Below are 26,489 nucleotides of genomic sequence, written 5' to 3' on the forward strand. Positions count from 1 at the left end.
CTTCAAGTAGCACTAAAATTGGAAATCTTATATTCAGAATATAGAATTTCTTTCTGCCCAGACTTGAAATCATTTTTTCGTTAGACTCTTTAATGAAGGAGACATTATCTGAATATACTGAATTGAAAGTTTGTATAGTCTGATAGAAAAGGCCTGTCTAGCCTGACTGATCATATTTCATACAGGAATTTGACTGAATATTGTCAATAAATATTGAAATCCAGCTGGTAGAATTATGGTACAATATCATATTTTTTTCCTTGTGAAACTAGAAAACAGATAGGATAGGAAATAGCTGATAAGTTTAGATGTCAACTACCTTGAATGGACGGAACTTCCTAAAATGTGTTAATGCTTAATTCATTACATACTGTTAACTCACCTGAACAAAGGTTTATACTTAAGTGAAAACCAGTTAGTACTGGTCAGAAATAAAAGCACCTTGATTTACCACTCCTATTATATAACTGAAATACTGCTTGAGCACAAGCATTTAATTACTCAAAAACTTCTCCCTTGTATCGAAAGATTTTATTATTAAATATTATTAGAGTTCGTTCATCCGGTTTGTTCAAGGTGTGCTCATAATTTTTCAAAGTGACAGTAAACGTACTGCTACTTGGAGAATATGACAAAATTTTCTGGTAGAATGTCTTACAGAGAAAGTCTGATGTTGAGAGTTTTTCTTTTCAATTTAGTTCGGTATTTTGTTCACGGATCCCGGGGTCGCGAGTTCGATCCTCGGGCGGGGCGTATGTTCTCCGTGACTATTTGATAAACGACATTGTGTCTGAAATCATTAGTCCTCCACCTCTGATAATTCGTGTGGGGAAGTTGGCAGTTACTTGTGGAGAACAGGTTTGTACTGGTACAGAATCCAGGAACACTGGTTAGGTTAACTGCCCGCCGTTATATGACTGAAATACTGTTGAAAAACGGCGTTAAACCCAAAACAAACAAACAAACAAAATATTTTTAACTTGCTACATGTAACTGGTTCAAGTTTCAGAAGACAATTTTGACAATTGTAGAAATGCATTATATTTCCTTGACCAGAAGTTAAGCCTTTGTCATTATTTCTGAAAGTGGCGGATAACTTACTAGAACATTCCATGCCTAAAAGGCCAGTTTATTAATAAAATCTCCAAGGTCATTTGTTATGTTTCATCTTTAATGAAACCAGTGACATTTCCAATTATCAGCTCGGTAGCTATGTCATGACATCTAATCAAGTATGTCCATTTCTGTACCAAGAAATCTTTCACAAAAGTACTGCATTTAGTAGACCGGATTTAGAAACGACTTCAGACATCGCAAAAAATAACAACTAAAAATTCAGTAATATGGTTATTATGTAGATCTAGATGTTGGTAAAATTTCTGCAACTTTACTCTGAATTTTCATTTTCTATGTTCATTTCTCAGACTGCTGTGAATGAGGTAGATTGATGATGTTACTTTTCTTTGATGTTACTGTTTCATTTTTTGTGTCATTTTCATATTTGTTATTTGAGCTGTGCCATGAGAAAACCAACATAGTGCATTTTGCGACCAGCATTGATCCAGACCAGTCTGCGCATCCGTGCAGTCTGGTCAGGATCCATGCTGTCCGCTTTCAAAGCCTATTGCAATTAGAGAAACCTTTAGCAAACAGCATGGATCCTGACCACACTGCGCAGATGCGCAGGCTGGTCTGGATCAATGTTGGTCGCAAATGCACTATGTTGGTTTTCTCATGGTGCAACTTATTTGTTTCTGTGATTTGTAGCACATTTTTTCATAGTTTTGATGATATTGAATTTTTTTGAGAACTGTTTGTTGTGTATAGGATTTCCTTATTTGAATTATTCCAGTACACAGAAAGATAATATTAGTATCGTGTAAAAACATATTACTTTAGTATATTAGTATGTTCTAGTAAATATTTTTAATATTTAAAAAATATGATTGAGTTATAGATTGATTTTCTTATCAAGTAAAATAGGTTAGTTACAAAGGGTATAGTCATAAGGTTCGACTAAATGTTTCTTTATGGAAGGTTTTCATGTTGATGGTACTTTTTAGACCACCCACATAAGCAAATTATTTTTCTTGTATCTCTAGAAAATGAACCATTAATAACTTCATATCCTCAGTATAAAACTACCACACAACTAGTCATTTAATAGAGTTGGAAAAGATAGAATCATGCATAGTATAATTCCTTGAAAGAAGGTTAACCATCACAAAACGAATGTTTTCAGTATTATCAAATATATAGATGAGGAAAGACACCCTTGAGAATTGAAATAAACAAATTATTCTGAGACACTAATTTTTATAGCTATGTAATCTCTAACCACCAAAGGTCATTGATTTCTCCAGGCAGAAAATGATGTATTTTTCCTTCCTAGATTCATGATGTCAGTGTGTTGGACTAATGTAATGAACAACATATGACTTTAATTGCTATTAAGCCCACCAGAGACAAAATATTTCAGTTTCATGAGTGTTCTGTGCCAGTTTTTAGCTTGACTGTTAGGAAGATGAATAAAGAGGAATAGTGTATTCAACCTTGTCTTGGCAGCAATATTGCATTCAGGTTAAAGTTTTATGGCTAGCTTTTCATTTTCACTATATCTTCTTAATTACCGGTATTTTCATCAGGCCTCACATAAGGATTGGTCTTGGTGAGTGTTGGACATTTTTTGGTTAAAGGTTAGGTAGCTCAGACGTCAGAGGGAGGGGAATATAGTAATGTAGACGGTGTCTCCATCTCTTGACACTAAGTCTGTCACACTTTTTTTTCATCCGGTTGAAAAAGATGAAACTTGATATAATGATAGGCGACAATGAGAGAAATAATGATGGAACCATAACTCTTTCTTGAATAGTTTTTGAATTACATTTTTATATCTCCCTGCTGGTATTTAATTTTCTTTTGTCCGATGATAGCTTTTTTGTGACAGAAGGGAATAGATAATGATAGATGGCAATGATATAATTAATAGTCCAAAGCATGTCTGCTCAAACAGTTTTCATCAGATCTTCACCAAACTTGCTGACAATGTCTGTGGGCATAATATCTCGGCCAAGTTTGATAACTAGTTAAATCGTCCCAGGCACTGTTGGATTATGGCCCTTGAATTACTCGAAAAAACAGCGAATTTAGCCTTGTCCGCTCTCTAAGTCAAACAGTTTTCTTTAGATCTTCACCAAACTTGCTGACAATGTTTGTGGGCATAATATCTTGACCAAGTTTGATAACCAGCCAAATTGCCCCAGGCACTCTTGGATTATGCCCCTTGAATTACTAAAAAAAACTGCGAATTTAGCCTTGTCCGGTCTCTAAGTCGAACAGTTTTCATCCGATCTTCACCAAACTTGCTGACAATGTTTGTGTGCATAATATCTCCGACAAGTTTGATAACCACCCTAATCGCCTCAGGCTGTCTTTGATTATGCCCCTTGAATTAGGCCAAGTTCGATGACGGGCATATTTTGTGACAGTCTGGCATTCTTTTGTCACTTCTCATTTGGCAAAAAAATTTGGGATGGTCAAGCATGTTGTCCCCCTGACAACTCTTGTTGTAACAAATATTACTATAAATCTGTATTTCAGCCTTGTCTCAGAATGCAGCTTATCCACTGGTTGATTTTAAAGTTGTATGCAGAAACAGCCAATTGTTGCTTGTGATTTGAGAATGGTTTCCAAAATCAGTTTTATAGTAGGGACACTTGATTCTTTGCCACATAAAATAGGAATTTCTGTTTGATAACAGAGTATATTGTCCATGACAGCACAAATAAGTTGTTGCAGGTAAAAAAAAAGCTTAAAAAGATGTCCTTTTCATAACTTTTGCATATTATTAAATTGATATAATGTAAATTGAGCAGGGACATTAAACTGATTCAGAGTTTGTGAAAAAAAGTTTCAGCATTATCTTGTAGATTTTTCATATGAGTGAAGAGAATGAGCTTTTGTAGTTTACAGTCTCCCAAATTTAATGCATTGTTGAATCTATACAGATTTATTCTATGACAGCTTTGGTTTCAATTGATTGATGAGAAAAGGAACATTTTGTGTTTCTTCCGTCTCATCACTTGAAAATGAATTTTAAAAGATTTAGAATTGTTCTCTGCCTCCCACTTGCAAAACACAAATTGATTGAACTGAAAAGGGGATTTCCAGGTTAAGTGCAGTTTGATTGGCAAAGTCGTATTGAAACAAATAAACGTAATTATTTAATATTCATCAAGAGAGGAAATTTGAGGCAGACTGTTGGCGTTATCAAATTGGTGATTATATGTGGTGTAGTGTTAAAATAGTGATTTTATGTCAGACATTTACAGAGATTATTCAAGATACTCTGCTGTCTGTCTGGGTGTTGCTCACCCTGATTGTGAGTAGTACTTTACATGCAAGACTACAGACTACAGTCGAGTTTAATATTTTGGTGCATAATACATGATTGATTACATAGAAATCTGTAACTTTATGAAAAAAATACGCACCCATTCTCCTGAATAAATGGTACCAGTGCAAAAAGATACTTTGACTTAAAGCTACTTGCCCACAGTTGGGTGAAATTTTTCAGTATGTTCATTTCCAAAAAGTTTGATGTAGAATGTATATATGACACTGAAAAATGATAAAGTGGGTTGAACGTAAGTTAGATATTGGTAAAAATGCAAGAAGAATGTAAATTTTCTGCATTATTTCAAAAGCGTTGCAATGGTTTACTACCTTCTGCACAACATTTTTGGTTAGTTATAAGAATATCTTGCAAAAATCTTATGTCATTGAATTTTGTACCACTCTTCACTTTCAGAGTACTCTTTTTTTTATGGATTTTTGAGAGAAATTATTTTTCTCCTAAAATGTGAGGGTTAGTCCCTTTAATACCTGAAACAATTTGAAACAATTCTGTAATTTTAATGCTACTTTTACTGTTACACCTCTTTATGCAAAGTGTGTTGAATAGAATCAGCCAGTGTTATAAATTGATTTCAACTCATTCTTAAAATACCTGAGATAGCGGTAATTGTACAGTTACAAAACATGGAATTTGAGCTTCACTTCTAAGACCAGTGAGTGCTCTTGTGTTAGGTTATATGCCTCCTGCAGTTCATTTATTCTGCAAGTTTGAAATACCAACAGTAATATTTTTATTGAGATACCTCCATCCAACTTTGAATCTTGTCAGCAATCTAACAGAACTTAATTTCATAAAATTGAAATTTTTAGTAGTTAATTAGCTTATCAGCTGTGGATGAAGTTAGTTACATCATGAACTGAGCTGTGATAGAAAGATCCTAAAATCTAATTCTAAAGTTGAATTAAGGCTTGTGGTTCTTGATCATTAATACAATTAGGTTTGGGATGAACAGTTGATAGAGCTTTATTAACTGGGAGAAAAGGTGACTTAGTAACAAAACATGTTGTCACTGTAAATGTTTTACAGTGTTTTAACTGTTTTTTTTTCAGGGTCATTCAAATAATTATCGTCTGTTTTGAAACACTGGTAATTGCAAATGAATAAAACTTTTAAAAAATAGACCAGAAACTTGTTGACCACAAGAACTGGAGAACCATTTGGTCTAGAATAGGGTGGTAGGGTTTATGGAGTAGACGACCCCTACTGCTTTTGGGGTCACTCCATCAAAGGTCAAGGTCAATGGGACCTGAACATGGAAAACCATTTCCGATCAATAATTTGAGAAACACTTGACCCAGAATGTTGAAACTTCATAGGATGATTGGACATGCAGAGTAGATGACCCCTTTTGATTTTTGCGTCACTCAATCAAAGATCAAGGTCAGATGGGCTAGAACATGAAAGACCATTTCCAGTCCATAACTTGAGAACCACTAGGCCCAGAAAGTTGAAACTTCTTTGGATGATTGGACATGCTCAGTAGATGATCCCCGTGCTCCTGTCCCTTATGACTTCTTGCCAGGGGAGACATGCGCTTTTCTACAAAAGCATCTTCAAGTGTTTCCTTTTAATTTAAGAGTTGTGACTAGAATTTAAGGTTCAGTTTGCAAATTGTTGTAATAAATTAGAAAAAAAACAAGCTTCTGATGCATAAGTTTTTAAGGTTTACTGGTAAAAGCAGAAACAACAAAATGCAGTGAAACAAAAAGCTTTATTACTGTCTAAAGTAAAGCTGATGCAGCCACAAGAGAATATGGCATGTTCTTATTATACCACAGTTATAAATGTTTTTTTTTGCCATGAAATCTGAATGTGTAGAGACAGTATTCTGCTCTAACACTATCATTTCATATCAAGAGAGTGATCGTTTTTCTTCAAACTGATTTAGAGTTTATGTCGCCTTTAGACAGGCATTTAAAAGTTAATTTTTGAAGAAAATTTTAGCGCTTGTGCTCGGTCTTCCTGAAATGTTGACATTTAATGCACAGAATCATTTTAGCATTTTTTGCTAATTTTTCTGAAGCTTGTATGATCATAAAGATGTCTGTCAGTAGTCCACATTTTCTTTAAAGAACATCTTCCAAAAAGTAAAAAAAATACAAGTTTAGTATATAATATGCCACTGTTGAATATTAATTAATTATATTCTCTGACTAAAACAGTTTAGAACATAGTTAACAAATATAAACTTAAATCATAGTGAAATTGTGTCTGCTACTTTTCATGTTTGAATTGAATTGTTCAGTAAAATTCATCTTCACATTGTTGTTAAGCACACTCATGATCAGTATCTAGCTTTAATACACATTTTTGCACTTTCGATGAAATTTTATGAATTTCAAATACACATTTTTGCACCATTTCGTATACAGTTTTATTCTTACTTTTTTGTCATTTCACTTTCTGATTTTCATTGACTTGTTTCATATTTGATATCTTATGCCTTAAAAATTAACTCCATTATTATTTCCTGAATGTAACTTTGTTATTAGTATCAAACTTCATTTAAGCTAGAGAGTAATAAGATAAGAAACAAGCTACAAAGACATAAAAATGTTCATCTATAATTATGTTTTGATGTTTTCTGCAAGCAAAAAAGCTGTTATTATGCGAAGAAAGATTGCTCAATGATATTGAATTGCTGTCAGAATTTTTTGTTTTTCTGTTACACAGGATTACAAACGATGCACGGGAGGATGAAATGGAACAGAATCTAGGAGAGGTCAGCGGTATGCTTGGTAATTTGAGAAACATGGCCGTTGATATGGGCAATGAAATCGGCTCGCAAAACAGACAGCTAGACAGAATTAACCAAAAGGTAATTATCTCCTGTCTCTCCGCACTGCTTCTATTTAAATTTGGAAAAAGAGTTTGAATAAATGGTGATATATATCAGTGTTTATATCCTTTGGAGTAATGAATTTGTCATTTGGAAGCTGGTTTTTGGCTAAAATAAGATAACTCATTTGATATATCAGAAATAGGCCATTAGGGTGTCGGAGAAAATGTAAATAAATGGCTTAATTGTAGCGAGGGTTATTTTAGAAGTCACTTCTCACATATAAAGTTAGGTAATATATACTTACTAACATTTGCATGTGATTACAGTACAACCTTTTGTCAATGGTTAGCAAATTAAGCTTTTTGTACAAAGTAGGCTTTTTACGTAGTGTCGGACAATCCCAGTTGCTACATCAACCTACTGTAGTTTCTGTCTGCCATGTCAACGAATGTTGGAAGCTTTGTTAAAACTGGTTCTGTGATATAACTGAAAATAAATTTCTGTAAACAGAGTTCATTTTAATGTTTCACAATTAATGAATGGCATTGACTGTAATTTTCTGTTTGTTTTGCAATATCTTGAATTTCCTGTTAGACATGAGCTGCAGATTATGAAATCTGGTTTCTTAAAGCTGCAGAAATAATAAGAATTTATGATGACTAATGGCAAAGTTAATAAAGATGTTAGTGTCATGTTTTAAAATACCAGTGCAAAAAATTATGTTGATCTTGTTGTACAATATGATGAAATTCTGTGCTAACCAATGTTTTGTATAACCCTTGTAGTCCGAGTCAAACGAGGAGCGTATCAGAGAGGCAAACACGAGGGCTGCAAAACTTCTCAAATCCTAGATGTCTCGTTCCTTCTTCCTGCTATTATAAATGGTTATTCTTATTGTAAAAAGTCACATTATTTTTTATATGAACACATTACTCTTTTCTTTTAGTCAGTGATACTTGCACATAAAGGAAATATATTGAATTATACCACATGCAGGTGCTTAATTAAGGTCTTGATTAAATATTCAGGCATGTACTAGTCAAGGGAGTTCTGAATGGGCATCAGCGTTATGTTTTCCAAAAGATGTCCAACACACATTTTCTTTGGCATTAGATTTGATTTTTATAAAGAAGTTTAAATTTAGACAAAGAAGAACTGTGGTCAGTAGATGATCCCTATTGTTTTTAGTGTCAGTAGGTCAAAGGTCAAGGTCACACTTTAATACTGAAAAAGGTTTCTGCTAAACAAGAATGCTTTGACCTTCAGTCATCAAACATAATAAGATGATTGTCTGTGATAAGTAGGTGACCCTGTTGTTTTTGAGGACAGTAGGTCAAAGGTCAAGCTCACATTGACCTTTATACTGAAGAGTGTTTCCACTTAGTAACTGAAAGTCCTTTCTGAATAAAGCTTAAATGTGAACTTCTTGTTGTTAAATACCCTTAACATCAAAATTTTTTATAGCATTTGCATAATGTTAGCCAAATTACGAAATAACTTCCAGAATTATCTTGTTTGTTTTTGCATGAAATTTATTTAAAGCAAGTTCTGGTATTGAGATGAATTGGTAAATTGTTGAAAACAGTTGCAAGAACATGTGACCATATGTGCAGATATGACTGGCCAGTTATAGTTACCTTCTATATTGTGTTAGATAGAGGAATCAGCATGTCTGTCAGCATCCAGAGATAGCCATTGATTTTGTTGCTCATACTTTGCTTTTTACAGTCAAACCTTCCATTTATAGTCATTACTTGATTGTCTGAAGCACGTCTTTTATAACTTAATCAGTTAACTATTACTTGGCCTTGGCATATGAATAGTATATAGTTGTTATATGATGATGAGGCCAGTATCAAGATGTATGGACTTGTCCAAGATGATATTTGTCAGGCTGACGGGTTGAAGTGAACATCTCCTTGGACAGGACCATAGACTTTGATAGTCACACATATTATCATACAGTATATATTTTATTTTATGACAACTCTGATAAAGGGTAAGGTGGTTAATATCTAATAAAAAAGTTTGCTAGAGTGGGCATAAGAAAAAAAATGTCTACAGACTGTCAACCAGCCTGTAGAGTAATGGTATTCATCTGTAAAGTATTTCAGAAATCTAAAAAGATAATGTGGATTACTAATTTTTAGAAATCAGGTGTCATTGGCTGGTGTTAAGACAGATCTGTATTTTGTAATGCCATGCATAGTTGCTTGGTCAAGTTTGTTTACAGGAATATCACCTTTTTTGCGATGAATATCTTTTTTTTGTGCACCTCCACATGACCAGAATTCAAATAATGAGATAAGTCATAAAATAAGAACTTTTGTTGAAAGAGAAATGCCAGAAAAAGTGTTCAGACCATTAGGTGGCTGATAAAGGAAGGTTTGACTTGATTTATTGCTTATTCTATCATGTTACTTTTGTTTCTTTGTTTACAGTCCTGGTATTTAATTGGAGTGTTAACACTGCTACAACTAATGTGCCTGCATTATTCTTGTATGAATAAGCTCAAATTTTATTAACACATTCTAATTTAAATCTGACCATCATAAAGTTCAACAAGCTACTGACCTGATTTGCTCAGACAGGATAGCACAAGACTATTTGTCTACATGGAAGTATATGTTCTGAAGTAAATCGTGGTCCATTTCTGATAGGAACTTGTCACTTATTTGTGAAGAACAATTTATTACTGGCCTGATTTGATAAACTGGCCATTATTAAACAGCTGTTGTAAAATGATGTAAAATCCTCATCAAAACAAACAAACAAATGTTTTTAGCTCACCCGAGCCAAAGGCTCATGGTGAGCTTTTGTGACTGCTCAATGTCCGTCGTCAGTCGTCAGTCGTCCGTCAACATTTTCTAAAAAAATTTTCTTCTTGAAAACCACTAGGCAGAATTACACCAAACTTCACAGGAATGATCCTTGGGTGGACCCCTTTCACAATTGTTCAAAGAATTGAATTCCATGCAGAACTCTGGTTGCCATGGCAACCGAGAGGAAAAACTTTAAAAATCTTCTTCTCAAAAACCAGAAGCCCTAGAGCTTAGATATTTTGTGTGAAGCATTGCCTAATGGACCTCTACCAAGTTTTTTCAAATCATGACCCCAGGGTCAAAATTGACCCCGCCCCAAGGGTCACTTGATTTTACATAGGAAAATCTTAAAAAATCTTCTCAAAAACCAGAAGCCCTAGAGCTTAGATATTTGACATGTAGCATTGCCTAGTAGACCTCTACTTAAATTATTCAAATCATGACCGCAGGGTCAAAATTGACACCGCCCCAGGGGTCACTTGATTTTACATAGGAAAATCTTTAAAAAATTTCTAAAAATAAACCAGAAGGCCTAGAGCTTAGATATTTGACATGTAGCATTGCCTAGTGGACCTCTACAAAATTTGTTCAAACATGACCCCCGGGGTCAAAATTGACCCCGCCCCAGGGGTCTCTTGATTTTACATTAGAAAATATTCAAAAAATTTCTAAAAATAAACCAGAAGGTCTAGATCTTAGATATTTGACATGTAGCATTGTCTAGTAGACTTCTACAAAATTTGTTCAAATCATGACACCCCCAACCCCACCGGGTCAACTTGACCCTGCCCCATGGGGTTACTTGATTGTACATAGAAAAATCTCCAAAATTTTCTAAAAATAAACCAGAAGGCCTAGAGCTTAAATATTTGACATGTAGCAGTGCCTAGTGGACCTCTACAAAATTTGTTCAACTCATGACCCCGGGGTCAAAATTTGACTTGCCCGAGGGGTCACTTGATCTTACATAGGAAAATCTTCAAAATTTTTCTAAAAATAAACCAGAAGGCCTAGAGCTTAGATATTTCACATGTAGCATTGCCTAGTGGACCTCTACAAAATTTGTTCAAATCATGACCCCCGGGTTCAGAATTGACCCCGCCCGAGGGGTCACTTGATTTTACATAGGAAAATCTTCAAAAAATTTCTAAAAATAAACCAGAAGGCCTAGAGCTTAGATATTTGACATGTAGCATTGCCTAGTTGACCTCTACAAAATTTATTCAACTCATGACCCCAGGGGTCAAAATTGACCCCATCCCAGGGGTCACTTGATTTTACATACCCCAGGGGTCACTTGATTTTACATAGGAAAATCTTCAAAAATTTTCTAAAAATAAACCAGAAGGCCTAGAGCTTAGATATTTGACATGTAGCATTGCCTTGTGGACCTCTACAAATATTGTTCAAATCATGACCCCCCCAGGGTCAAATTGACCCAGCCCCAGGGGTTATTTGATTGTACATAGGGAAATCTTCATAAATTTGCTAAAAATAAACCAGAAGGCCTAGATATTAGTTATTTGATATATAACATTGCCTAGTAGACTTCTACAAACTTTGTTCAAATCATGACCCCAGGGATAATATTGACCCCGCCCCAGCGGTAACTTAATTGTACATCGGAAAATCTTCAAAAAAATTCTAAAAAAAAAACCAGAGCTTAGATATTTGACATGTAGCATTGCCTAGAGGACCTCTACAATTTTTAGCTCATCTGATTTTTTGAAAAAAAATGATGAGTTATTGTCATCACTTGAGCGGTTGTCGGCGTCGGCGTCTGCGTCGACGTTGCCTGGTTAAGTTTTATGTTTAGGTCAGCTTTTCTCCTAAACTATCAAAGCTATTGCTTTGAAACTTGGAATACTTGTTCACCATCATAAGCTGACCCTGTATAGCAAGAAACATAACTCCATCTTGCTTTTTGCAAGATTTATGGCCCCTTTTATACTTAGAAAATATCAGATTTCTTGGTTAAGTTTTATGTTTAGGTCAATTTTTCTCCTAAACTATCAAAGCTATTGCTTTGAAACTTGGAATACTTGTTCACCATCATAAGCAGACCCTGTACATCAAGATTCATAACTCCATCTTGCTTTTTGCAAGAATTATTGCCCCTTTTGGACTTAGAAAATCAGTTTTCTTGGTTAAGTTTTATGTTTAGGTCAGCCTTTATTCTTCACTATCAAAGCTATTGCTTTAAAACTTGCAACACTTGTTCACCATCATAAGCTGACCCTGTACATCAAGAAACATAACTCCATCCTGCTTTTTGTAAATTTATGGCCCCTTTTGGACTTAGAAAATATCAGATTTCTTGGTTAAGTTTTATGTTTAGGTCAACTTTTTCTCTTAAACTATCAAAGCTATTGCTTTAAAACTTGCAACTCTTGTTCACCATCATAAGCTGACCCTGTACAGCAAGCAACATAACTCCATCCTGCTTTTTGCAATTATTATTGCCCTTTTTGGACTTAGAAAAATCATTTTCTTGGTTGAATATTATGTTTAAGTCAACTTTTCTCATAAACTATCAAAGCTTTGCTTTAAAACTTGCAACAGTTTTTCACCATCATAAGTGGACACTGTACATCAAGAAACATAACTCTATCCTGCTTTTTGCAAGAGTGATGGCCCTTTTTAGACTTAGAAAATCATGGGTAGGACAATATTTCTATTATACAAAAAAAATCAGATGAGCGTCAGCACCCGCAAGGCGGTGCTCTTGTTTTTTCAAATAATAACTTTGGTGTCAAATTGGCCCCGCCCCAGGGGTTACTTGATTGTACATAGGAAAATCTTACAAAAATTGCCTAGAAATAAACTAGTTTGTTTTTTAAGATAGAGCCTTGAAATTTGGATGACAAGTACAGTTTTGCACAGCGATCTGAAAACTGACTTTCATTGACCGTGAATATGACCTACTGACCTACTTTCTTAATATTTAGCATCAGTTTGATATTTGAAACATTTAGCTCATATTACTCAGGTGAGCGATCCAGGGTCATCATGACCCTCTTGTTATATTATGGCAGTACAGTGTTCTGTTCATTATTTAAGACTATGTAGAATTCCTAACAGGTCTCTCACTAATAGCACAGTACAAAAGACTTTCACAGAACTAATTACTGGGTACTGCCTATTCGTTTCAGCCACCCACAAATATAAAAAAAAAATGTGTTTTACTTTTATATGATAAAGAACCATATTCCTGTTGCTTATAACCAAACAGCAAATAAATTATACTGCTTGAAAGGATTGCTTTAGTGTAACAGCTTCAAGCAGAAGTAATTAAGCGACACTAATTACTGAGAAGCTTGTTATTAATGCAGTCACGTTTGTAGTGTAACAAATATTCTGTGCCATTGAAGAGAGAGCTATGATTTCATACTGCCTGTGTAATTGGATGAGGGTTTTGTTGTTGATATGAGGACAGTTTTTGCTGTTTCTCATGAGGTCACTGGTCCAACCATTACATATCCAGCTTAATTTTTGTCATTTATCTTTCTACCATTTGAGCCGTGCCATGAGAAAACCAACATAGTGCGTTTGTGACCAGCATGGATCCAGACCAGCCTGCTCATCCACGCAGTCTGGTCAGGATCCATGCTGTTCACTAACAGTTTCTCTAATTCCAATAGGCTTTGAAAGTGAACAGCATGGATCCTGACCAGACTGTGCAGATGCGCAGGCTGGTCTGGATCCATGCTGGTCACAAACACATTATGTTGGTTTTCTCATGGCGCGGCTCATTTAATTAGGTTTGTAATGTTACAAAAGAAAAAGCACCTGCATAATTATATTTAATATGTGAGGAAAAATAAGGCATTTGCTGTTTTAGCTTTGTGCTGCATCCACTCCTATACCTGTTGACAAAATTAATGTGAGAGTTGCCTAGGGTTCTAAACACAAAGAGGCCTCTTTGGCCAAGTGGTTACGGTCTCTGATTTCAATTTACTTACCCCTTACTACTGTGGGTTTGAAACATTCCATTGTCAGGAGAGTAAAATACTTTCATGTGAGGAAGTCATCCAGCCGGCTTACAGAGGTTGGAATGTTCTACCTAGGCACCTAATTTGCCAGAAATATTGCCAAAAGGGGCATGCGGGACCTGCCTGCTGCCAAATCTTGAAATCACGATAAGCCTAAAATTATGTTGGTATGACTTTAAAACCAAGACACTGAATACATTATTGAAGCACAAGTCTTGCACCAATGCATGAACAAGAGATTGGTTATAGCCTAAAATTACCAAAGCGGCTTCGTTCACATGTTTCGAGACATATGGTACATCAGAATTGCGATCTTCACCTTAATATCTGTCTTTTTGATAGGTTTTCCATGTTTCCTGTGGCAGGCTGGAACTTAATGAAAGAAATTACACCCTAAGGCTCAGAAAGCGAGATTAAATCGTCTTCATTTAGACCCATAAAGCTCTGCAGCCTGTTTAATTGATTTTGCAGTTCTTTTCATTTTGTCTACTAGTAGAAGTAGCTGGTGAATATTGGAAAATCATCTGGACAAATGATTTCGTTCTCATTTTGATAACATTTCCTTTTTTATGCCCCCGAAGGGAGGCATATTAGTTTTCAACTGTCCATCCGTTCGTTCGTTCGTTCGTCACAGCGTTAACTTTTTGCATGAAGGCACTTTACTCGCGAACCACTGCACCCAGGATCTTCAAACTTCACTTGCTGATAGTACTTATTGGATATACGACCACTACAGACTTTGAGGTCACCAGGTCAAAGGTCAAGGTCACAGGGGCCAATGTTAACTTTTGCACTTTACTCGCGAACCACTGCACCCAGGACCTTCAAGCTTCACATGCTGATAGTACTTATTGAGTACACAACCCCTACTGACTTTGGAGTCACCAGCTCAAAGGTCAAGGTCACAGGGGCCAATGTTAACTTTTTGCATGAAGGCACTTTACTCGCGAACCACTGCACCCAGGACCTTCAAACTTCACATGCTGATAGTATTTTATTGAGTAAACGACCCCTACTGACTTTGGGGTCACCAGGTCAAAGATCAAGGTCACAGGGGCCAATGTTAACTTTTTGCATGAAGGCACTTTACTTGCGAACCACTGCATCCAGGACCTTCAGACTTCACATGCTTATAGTACGACGACCCCTATTGACTTTGGGGTCACCAGGTCAAAGGTCAAGGTCACAGGGGCCAATGTTAACTTTTTGCATGAAGTCACTTTACTCCCGAACCGCTGCACCCAGGACCTTCATACTTCACATGCTTATAGTACTTATTGAGTACACGACCCCTATTGACTTTGGGTCACCATGTCAAAGGTCAAGGAGCTGCAGGGGCATTTGTCACCATTAGTGACAGCTCTTGTTTGATTCTTTATTTGGTGATTTGGGTTCAGTTTAATTTCATCAAACCTCTGACTTTAATTTTCAAGTGTTTCATTTCACATATTTTAAGTTTCAAGTTAAATGCTGTATATTGAAATATATTTTTTTATATGATAGTATGTTTTTTTAGAAATATTCTTCTCTCCAGAAAGCATTTTATGCCCCCCCCACCCAAGTTGGGGGTTATTGTTTTTTTCTGGTCTGTAGGTTGATGGGTACATCAATAAATTAATTGTTTGCAGATAAATATCTAGAGAGCTATTGGGGATATGGTGTCAAACTTCTTAGGATAAGTGCCTTTGGTCATTTTTTGATGACACCTTAAGGTTTTGGGTCAGTAGCTCAAAGTTAAAACTGTCAATAACCTTGAGACTTAAAATGGTTCTGTTAAATTACTGAAGGACCCTTGGGCTTACAGCAGCCAAACTTCATAGGATGATTGCCCGTAGTCAGATATTGACCCCTATTGTTTTTGGGCAGTATGTCAAAGGTCAAGGACACAAGACTGAAAATTGTTTTTGATAATATAAGTAAAGTCAGCAATCAATTGCGTTAGGTTGATTTCTTACATTCAGTAAATTGTTTGAGGTCAGTAGGTCAAAGTTTAGCTGTAAGTGGTTTCCAGTAAATAACTGGTGACGGCTTATCCCTACAGCTTCCAAACTTAAGAGAATAATTACTAATGGCCAAAAAATGACCTCTATAGTTTTTTGTTTAGTAAGTTAGAGGTCATAGTTATTATGACATTGAGGGTGAAAACATATTGATTCAATAACTGGAGAACTCCTGGGCCTATAGCTTTTAAACTTCGTAAGATGATTGTTTGTGGTAAGAAGGTGACCTCTGATATTTTCGGGGTCCACAAATAAGGTCAAGGTGACTGTTTAACTGGAAAAGGCCTGATCAATTACTGGAGAATGTTTTGGCCTATGGTCAGCACATTTCTTAGGATGAATGCTTATGGTTTGTAAATGACCGCTATCATTTGTAGAGTCATTAGATCAAGGGTTAAGGTCAAAGCATAGTTGAGATTAAAATTTTTTGATACCCAGTTAACTCCATCATGGGGAGCATATTTGTTTTACAAACATTTTTGTTTTTCAAGACATTGTTTCTGTATTTAGATATAAATATCTATTATAAAGCTTATTACTAAAGCTTAAATTATTATAAAGAATGTCTTAGTTGAAATTTTTAGAGACATTTATTGCTTTAACAATTAAAGAGACCTGAATCATTGGAATACCTGTCCCTATTTTACATTTGTTTTTGTCACTATAAGTACTTGTATCTAAATATTAGGTAAATATGTTATTTGAAATGTGCTTAGATGTTCCTCAATTTCCTCTTAAAAGCATTCCAAGGAATTTCTTTTTCTTGACAAAATCTCCTAAAGTCTACACAAATTCTGAGAGCAGTCAGTTTTATATCTGTGTTGACAAACATTTTCTCTCTGTCTCTTTACAGGGGACATCACTTACAGACAGAGTGGATACAGCCAACAAAAGAGCCGTTAAAATATTGCGCAATCAATGATGATAGACATTTTATCCCCTCTAGTGCCAGAGACTATCTGTTGCAAAATAGTGCTCACAGTTACATTATTTTTAGACGAACATTGAGAAGTTAAGCAGACACTGACCTTGTAATGACGGCTAATTTTTACGTGAGCAAGACTTCTAGGAAATAATTAGTGTGATAATTGTCCGTTAGTTTACTATTTTTGCCCTGTTAATTTAAGATCTTGATGTGGATATTACAAGAATAGAACACTAATAAACAAAAAAACTAGATATATAGATTAAAGGGATAGTAATTACTTCACAATAGAAATAGATTTTACCTCTTTTAGTGCTATATTTGCCTCAATATTTAGAGAGTCATTGCCTGCTCGGAAACGTAAAGGCATTGAATTAACTAGTTTTAGACAATCTTTGTTACTTTTACCAATCAACAGTGGTATATCAATCTGTTGTTACACTTTTACCCATCTTTTTTTTTATAAGCAGTGATATATCTGGCTTTTGTTACACTATTACCTATCTTATAATATGTTCTAAGCAATCACTCTATTTTCTAAGCAGCAGCGAGGTCTTTTCTTGGCATTTATAGCACTTGAAGACAGATGTTACCATCAGTTTCAGTACCATAATTAAATTTATTTCACTCCCATGTTTCAGTAATGGACAAACCTTGTGTATATTATGGAATGTTTCATTATGAAATATGGGGGGTTTAAATATTGTTGAATTTGAATAATCTTTTTGATGAATCAGTATATCGGGCCTGATGCATGTTCTCCAATGTATCTAATGATATTAAATGCCTAAACAACAAGAGGAATTTGTGCAGTAGATAGTGTCTGAATTTTAAAAGAGTACAGAACAAAAAACATGTTTCCATATTGTCTGTAAGGAGATGTTTATTACAGTATATGATTGATTTAGGTACTCTGGATGGATTTTAGTTAATGTACATGCATTAACAATGCTATAATATCTGGCAGTTGCTATTCTACCAGCAGTTTAAGCCATACTTCCTTATCGGTGTTTTAATTTTACACTCAAAGACATTTGATGTTGAAGCGTTCCTTTTGAAGTGAAGTTCATTTTACAGTAATTGCCCTATTAATATGCAGTTCAAAGATTCTGTTGTGGAATCAATATGCAAAAAATATGTTTTTATAAAACTTTGAAATTTTCTTAATTATCAATTTATACAGCAGAAGATGTAAGAGATTTTGTCATTGCTTTGAAGTTGAACATTGATTCTGTGAATTAATTAATTTTGTGAACAGAATTTTCATGCTTTTTTGCAAAAATGTGTTGTTTTTTTGTAAGGATATGAATTTATGGATTTTGTCATTTGATAATAAAATAAATTGACATTTTTTGTGTTTGTTTGGGTTTAATGCTGTGAATCAATGAAAATATTAATCCTTAGCCTGCTGGCCGCAAGTGATTTTGCCTTTGTGACCAGTGCAGACCAAGATCAGCCTGCACGGATGTGCAGGCTAATCATGGTCTGCACTGGTCGCTGTTCAGTCAGTAAATTTTCAGTGAACACCCCTTTCATAATAAGTGATGCTGCCCAAATTGAAAGATGGACAAGTTCATTACAGAAATTTAGCAGGCTCAGTATGGAAAAAAAAGTCATTAACCCTTACCCTGCTAAATTTCTATAATGAACTTGTCCAACTTTCAATTTGGACAGTACCATTAACTGTTTAAAGGGGGTGCTTACCAAAAAGATACTGACTGAATGGCAAACAGTGCAGACCATGATCAGGATGTGCAGGCTGATCTTGATCTGCACTGGTCGCAAAGGCAGAATCACTTGCTGCCACCAGGCTGAGGGTTAAGCATTGTCTTCTGCCATTTCTGAGGAAAATAAGAAAGAACTAAAGCAGCTGTTTTTGATTAAAATTGATCCAGAGTAAAAAATGTCCAACGGAAAGGGAAGCTCGCAATTCCTGGACTATTTTTACTATTTATCGTATATGAATACTAGTTCATGTAGTTGCCATCCTTACATCATAGGAATTTCTTTATTTGTGTGTCAGTGTCATTGTTGTTGCTAAATATGGTTATGTCTTTCATTGCTATAGAGGTTTTGATTGAGTTTGTGAAATAATCAGATTTACATAACATCTGAAATATTAAAGTTTAAAAAGATAGCTTTTATCAATTTTATTTCAATCATGGAAACATTAAATACAGTTCATGCAATGTTTTAAATGTATGATTAGAATTTATAGGTAGTAGGGACTGATTAATTACAAATCTTCTGAAACTGGCTTTCATTTTTAGCTCATCTGATTTTTTGAAAAAAAATGATGAGTTATTGTCATCACTTGAGCGGTTGTCGGCGTCGGCGTCGGCGTCGGCGTTGCCTGGTTAAGTTTTATGTTTAGGTCAGCTTTTCTCCTAAACTATCAAAGCTATTGCTTTGAAACTTGGAATACTTGTTCACCATCATAAGCTGACCCTGTATAGCAAGAAACATAACTCCATCTTGCTTTTTGCAAGATTTATGGCCCCTTTTGTACTTAGAAAATATCAGATTTCTTGGTTAAGTTTTATGTTTAGGTCAACTTTTCTCCTAAACTATCAAAGCTTTTGCTTTGAAACTTGGAATACTTGTTCACCATCATAAGCAGACCCTGTACATCAAGAAACATAACTCCATCTTGCTTTTTGCAAGAATTATTGCCCCTTTTGGACTTAGAAAATCAGTTTTCTTGGTTAAGTTTTATGTTTAGGTCAGCTTTTATCCTAAAGTATCAAAGCTATTGCTTTAAAACTTGCAACACTTGTTCACCATCATAAGCTGACCCTGTACAGCAAGAAACATAACTCCATCCTGCTTTTTGCAAGATTTATGGCCCCTTTTGGACTTAGAAAATATCAGATTTCTTGGTTAAGTTTTATGTTTAGGTCAACTTTTTCTCTTAAACTATCAAAGCTATTGCTTTAAAACTTGCAACTCTTGTTCACCATCATAAGCTGACCCTGTACAGCAAGCAACATAACTCCATCCTGCTTTTTGCAATAATTATTGCCCCTTTTGGACTTAGAAAAATCATTTTCTTGGTTGAATATTATGTTTAAGTCAACTTTTCTCATAAACTATCAAAGCTATTGCTTTAAAACTTGCAACAGTTTTTCACCATCATAAGTGGACACTGTACATCAAGAAACATAACTCTATCCTGCTTTTTGCAAGAGTGATGGCCCTTTTTAGACTTAGAAAATCATGGGTAGGACAATATTTCTATTATACAAAAAAAATCAGATGAGCGTCAGCACCCGCAAGGCGGTGCTCTTGTTTTAAGTTGAGATAGAGATAGAAATTAAATGGTGTCCAGTTTATTATTTTTCATTTCAAAGTTTTTTGTTCTTACTTTGTATGTAGAATTTATGTACCTTATCAAAAAATTAAATGTGAGATTATTACAAAATTTGTACATGTTATTTACATTAGGGGACCAATTTACATCTTTGTATAACATAACATTCTTTATATGTTCAAAAGTAGTGTTCATTTATAAGGCATGTTTTATTAGATGATAAAACATAGTATTTATTTAAAAAATGCACCTTAAAGATTGTTCACCTGTCTTCTAGATATAGTGTTTCTATCTTTGTATGAGGGTTCAGGTAACTGTATACTCAGTACTTCAGCTCAATCTGTAGTCATTAAATATATTCTCTGTTAGGGTGCTGCTTTTGTATCTTGTAACTTTTAACAATTTTCTTGTTGTAAAAATAGTTGTATAAGTCATGTACAGTCAAACATGTACTATGAGACCACAAAGCCTGAGACTCACTAACCAAACATTTTACTGTAGTTTTAACCTTTGAAAAAGACAGATTGCACATAGAGATCAGTTCTGTAGTGATAGTAGGTTTATAGGCCACTTCCAACAGCCTTGCTGTTTGGTTAACCCTTTAGCAACGTGGTTGAGTGTCCGCCTACAGATCGCAAGGTCCGGGGTTCGAGCCCCAGTAGTGACCTTGGTATTTTCTCTCCCAGGGTTTACTTTAATGGTGTCAGAAATGTTTGACGGACTCATGCGATGGGCATGGAGTGTCATTCTAGAGAGCTGTTAAGCTCTGAAAAGTAAAGGGGGAGAAGTGTAATGATAGTAGGTTTATAGGCCACTTCCAACAGCCTTGCTGTTAGGTTAACCCTTTAGGGACGTGGTTGAGTGTCCGCCTACAGATCTCGAGGTCTGGGGTTCGAGCCCCAGTAGGGACCTTGGTATTTTCTGTCCCAGGGTTTACTTTAGTTCTAAGCTCTCCCATCGGTTGTCTTGATACACAGGTTTGACTGTACTTAGATGAAGGTAGTTGGTCATAATCATTCCTGAAGTTATATTTTGGACTGGTATTTCTTCAGAGGGGTAGTGCTTAGAGCATTTTTATGCCATGTAAAAGATATTTTCATATCCTTCCATAGTGACCCACATCCTTGGCCCCCATTCTTGTGTTTTCATAAGAAATAGATGTATATTTTTGTGTTATCATAAAATTATCTCTGAAGTCAAGACCTGTACAAAGTATGACTGTGTTAAGGTTAAAAGCTCCCCATGTGGAAAATATTTACTGGGAAGTGTTTGTTACAATTTTATTTGTCCTATGTCTCTACCCATTTTTATATACTTAAAAGGCATTTATTTGCGAGATAAGAGTTGTTTTACTGTAGAGAACCAGTCCACAATAATACTACGCTGCCAGTCTTTTTACCTGTTTTCTTATTACATAACATTGTGTAATCATTTCTGCATTTTACAGTATTCATGTGTAGAAAAAGCAACACATTTTTCTTCTTTTATTCCAGTAGTTGGGGTGAATTGAAAGTGCAATAATCTCTCATACAGCATTCATTATTGTGAGAGTTGGTTGATGGATTCTAAATAAAGAACCAAATCATCGGTATATCTAATTAAGCAGACTAGTTTACCAATTCAGATTTTCCAGTTTTCTGTCTTTTAATTCATAATGCAGGTGTAACTTGTGGCATTATATAAATATCACTTTGCTTTGAGTGGACAGTAACTATTAGAGTATAAGGAGAATACTGTTGGCTGACACAGAGCTGAAGCTGATAGTACTTCTGAATATGTTCTGTGTATTACCGTCCCAATAAAAAGCAGTATGATATTTGTTTTATTGTACAAAATATAATAGCAAAAAATTATAATATACACATTTCACAAGTTGATTGATGAACTGTTTCCCAGGCTATCAGAGACATCAGTACTCGCCATTCTGCATTAAAAAAGCTTGCCAATTGTGTAAAACTTACAGACAGCAAAACCTGCCAGTGCTTTGACAATTTTTCCACCGGAAATAAATGGAAAGAATATTTAACAATTGTAATGTAACAGTTCTTCATTGGCAATTAAATTGCAGTATAAATATATAAAATGATGGTTATAAGATTTGTATATGGTTTAACTTTGGTTATGTCTAAATGTATGTAAATACACTGCTTACTGATGAACGTGGGCACTGACACTTATGACCAACATTCAGAATTGAACTGTTGATAGTTGGTCACTGGGTTGCAGCCTCTGTTCATATGCTGATGTTACAATTTTGGTGAAGTCTCACCTATGCTGAAGAGGTTGTGTAGGAGAATGGCATTCCTTTTACTTGTGTATTTACACAGATGTGTAGTTTTGAATAAGTACATGTGAAATTTCATGGGCATTTGTTGAGTTTGTAGTTAGTCATAGTTACTGGACAATAAGTAGTTATGGCTGACTATAAACTTATCATTATGGTAATAGTTTGACAAAGCCACAGTTAGATATCATAAAAACTGTGCTGAGGTAAACAAAATATTTGGATGTAAGGTACACTTTCAAGTCCAAGTTCAGTACATACAGGTTTTGTTATAGCAAATATATTGTTGTAAATAATGTTACCAGTGTTATATATGTACTGGCATTAGCATGATTTCCATATTTGAAACCTGTGTAACTTCAAACACATGTCATGTCTGTCTAAGTGCTGTACTGTAGTTTTAAGTTATATTTGTAGCTGTATTTAAAATGGGGTATGACAGCTGTGCTGTTCTGTGTTTCTCCTAGCTTAATGGGTGCAGCTTTTCACAGAGGTTTAGATTCTTGTATGTACAGTGCAAACTAGTATCTCAAATTCCAGAGGTTGAGATTCTTGTATGTACAGTGCAAACTAGTATCTCAAGTTCCAGAGGTTGAGATTCTTGTATGTACAGTGCAAACTAGTATCTCAAATTCCAGGCAACTGAGTGTTTTACTTTGAGATATCTGACTGATTGAAAATGAAACTTGGTGCAGGTTTTTTTTTTTGCTAAATGTTGTAGAGATAAGTGAGTCTAAGACAACAAGTTCCAACTGTATATTTGAGCTGCACCATGAGAAAACCAACATAGTGCATTTGCGACCAGCATGGATCCAGACCAGCCTGCACATCCATGCAGTCTGGTCAAGATCCATGCTGTTCGCTTTCAAAGCCTATTGCAATTAGAGAAACTGTTAGCGAACAGCATAGATCCTGACCAGACTGCACGCATGCGCAGGTTGGTCTGGATCCATGCTGGTCACAAATGCGCTATGTTGGTTTTCTCATGGCGCGGCTCTTTTGAATATGTCGATTTTCTCCACATGTACTAATATACATCTATTATAATTAATCAAAATTAAAGGCTGAACTACAACTATAGAGAATATCACCCAGTGTATTGTACTCTGAATCAGCCTGTCAGTTCAAAATAAGTACAGTTGCACTGGCCTTAATGGCCGCCTAAATTTAGCAGCCATTTTACAAGAAGACAGATTTTACTTGTGATTTGAAGTCTCCTTATTAAAATACATAGTGGCTCCAGGTGGGTGGGTGGGGGAGAAAATCCTACATGTACACATGAAATATCAGCCTTATTGTGTTTTTTTTGAAGATCTCTTTCCTCCATGTTGGTAATGGGCTGTCATAGAGTAGTAACTAACTGTTACACATGCATACTAATCACATGTTCATGAGAATTTTTGTAAACAAAATAGATCAAATCTTTTTTTTAAAAAAAGAATAAGATAGTCCACTGTGAAATATGACAAAAATTTAAATGCCATTTAATTATGATGATAATTTTAAGCACATAAGGAACAACAAATTAAAGCAGCATTGTTTTTTACCGAAGATAAATTGTTAACAAATTATAGTTAAATTAATTTTAGAAATACGTTATTTGTGCAATATTTTGAACATTTCAGAATGAAGTGTAGAAGTAATGGCAAATGTATGTTTAATGTTGTTGCCTTTTTGTCTATGATGTATGCTCTGTACACAGGAAATTCTATGCCATAAGTCACTACCAGTCAGGGATAGAATTTTAGAGTCCTGTAAAATGGAATGTATTAGCAAACTTTGAAAGGATTCAGTTTTGTTAATGTACTGTTTTTGGTTTTGACAAAAGTAAACTTGAAATTTTCGAAATTACTTTAAGACAAAAGCTATGTGAAAACAAAACTGCATGTATTTAGACAGTTTCTTTAATAGATGTCAGATTGTCATTCATGGATACTTTAATATTAGGAAATATATGACAGGTGTGCAAATTACTGTATGGAAAGATTGAGCAATAAAGGGCGGTAACTAAAACAGAACATATTCATGAAAAAATGAAGTTTATGAATAGAGGGACAATTCATTTGCAGAGAAAAGAAGCCCTACATTATTTTTTTCTACAGATTTTTTTGGAGAAATTACAATGTTGTGTGCTTTTGATATAGAAACATTATCATTGGATAGTATTTTTACCATCTTTGAAAAGAATCAGTTGTGGCTGTTGAGTTTGAAAAAAGTTGTTTTGACATGAAGACCAAGTTTCAGTTATTTGAATTGTAAATGATATTTTAAATCTTTGAAGTTTTATACTAGCGAAAAGAAAATTTTGCATATTTTAAGTAATTTTATCACATGCATCAATTTTTTCATAAAATTCATGTCTGTGTAACAAAGTTTACACTTCTATCAGTAATTTGCACTCTTGCCATATACGATAGGAATGTAGTTTTGTGTGATGCATTTTAAGTCAGATAATGTTACTTTCCAGATATTGATGTATTTTAAACATTTAATATATTATTATCATGTTTAAAGGTGAAAATTTATGAAATTTTGTTTTGATTTGTATCAAATTGTTTAACATCATTAAAATCATTTCACATCAGATTCTATTGTTCGTTGTGTTTTTGGGAAAATTTAGTTGCAAATAAGGTATAACTTCAAAAGTAGAGATTAAGTCAGCTCATAGGAGTGGATTGAGTTTAATGACATTTTTATGTTGTAGAGCCATAATTATCAAACAAGAAATATCTTTAAAAATGATGGTCGGCGAATTGTAATAAGGAAAGAAGTTTATGCATTTTTATGCCCCCGAAGGGAGGCATATAGTTTTTGAACCGTCTGTCGGTCTGTCAGTCTGTCGGTCTGTCAGTCTGTCCGCAATTTTCGTGTCCGGTCCATATCTTTGTCATTGATGGATGGATTTTCAAATAACTTGGCATGAATGTGTACCACAGTAAGACGACGTGTCGCGCGCAAGACCCAGGTCAGTAGCTCAAAGGTCAAGGTCACACTTAGACATTAAAGGATAGTGCATTGATGGGCGTGTCTGGTCCATATCTTTGTCATCGATGAATGGATTTTCAAATAACTTGGCATGAATGTGTACCACAGTAAGACGACGTGTCGCGCGCAAGACCCAGGTCGATAGCTCAAAGGTCAAGGTCACACTTAGACTTTAAAGGATAGTGCATTGATGGGCGTGTCTGGTCCATATCTTTGTCATCCATGGATGGATTTTCAAATAACTTGGCATGAATGTGTACCACAGTAAGACGACGTGTCGCGCGCAAGACCCAGGTCCGTAGCTCAAAGGTCAAGGTCACACTTAGACGTTAAAGGATAGTGCATTGATGGGCGTGTCCGGTCCATATCTTTGTCATCCATGGATGGATTTTCAAATAACTTGGCATGAATGTGTACCACAGTAAGACGACATGTCATGCGCAAGACCCAGGTCCTTAGCTCAAAGGTCAAGGTCACACTTAGACTTTAAGGTCATTTTTCATGATAGTGCATTGATGGGCGTGTCCGGTCCATATCTTTGTCATTCATGCATGGATTTTAAAATAACTACGCATGAATGTGTGACACAGTAAGACGACGTGTCGCGCGCAAGACCTAGCTCCGTAGGTCAAAGGTCCTAAACTCTAACATCGGCCATAACTATTCATTCAAAGTGCCATAGGGGGCATGTGTTATCCTATGGAGACAGCTCTTGTTCATCTAACATTCATCTTTCATCTAACATTTTTCAAATTGCAGAACTAAACACCGCACTTCAACAATTTAAATGGTTCTCTTTTAATTTTTCGCAAAGGTTTCGTAGGGTTGCAATTTTGTTTCGTTTATCCTTAGACGAATAATTACAGCAGTAGTTTGATGAAGATTCATGAAGCGGTTCATGAGGTCATTAAACGTGTTTATATTTTTAGCTAATTGGTCCCTATCCCCATTTGTAACAAAATAGCAGGAGAC

At 35.2% G+C, this 26,489-nt stretch overlaps 1 protein-coding gene across 9 annotated transcripts in view; it reads left to right on the forward strand.

Moving 5' to 3' along the window:
• The window catches only part of LOC123544878 (synaptosomal-associated protein 25-like), a 102,758-nt gene extending 77,640 nt beyond the window's left edge, over nucleotides 1-25,118 (forward strand). For 6 of the 9 annotated variants that reach the window (XM_053541023.1, XM_053540998.1, XM_053541017.1 and 3 more), the window contains 2 exons: nucleotides 7,091-7,235; nucleotides 16,867-25,118. In XM_053541023.1, coding sequence (XP_053396998.1) covers nucleotides 7,091-7,235; nucleotides 16,867-16,935 — 214 coding nt within the window. In that variant the 3' untranslated portion in view covers nucleotides 16,936-25,118. Of the gene's footprint in view, nucleotides 1-7,090; nucleotides 7,236-7,984; nucleotides 8,096-16,866 lie in introns of all 9 variants that reach the window. The other 3 variants (XM_053541010.1, XM_053541003.1, XM_053541004.1) reach the window with 2 other exon arrangements.
• The last annotated feature ends 1,371 nt before the right edge of the window (nucleotides 25,119-26,489 follow it).

The sequence above is a fragment of the Mercenaria mercenaria genome, chromosome 1 (genome assembly GCF_021730395.1).
Source record: "Mercenaria mercenaria strain notata chromosome 1, MADL_Memer_1, whole genome shotgun sequence".
In the NCBI taxonomy this organism is placed as follows: domain Eukaryota; kingdom Metazoa; phylum Mollusca; class Bivalvia; order Venerida; family Veneridae; genus Mercenaria; species Mercenaria mercenaria.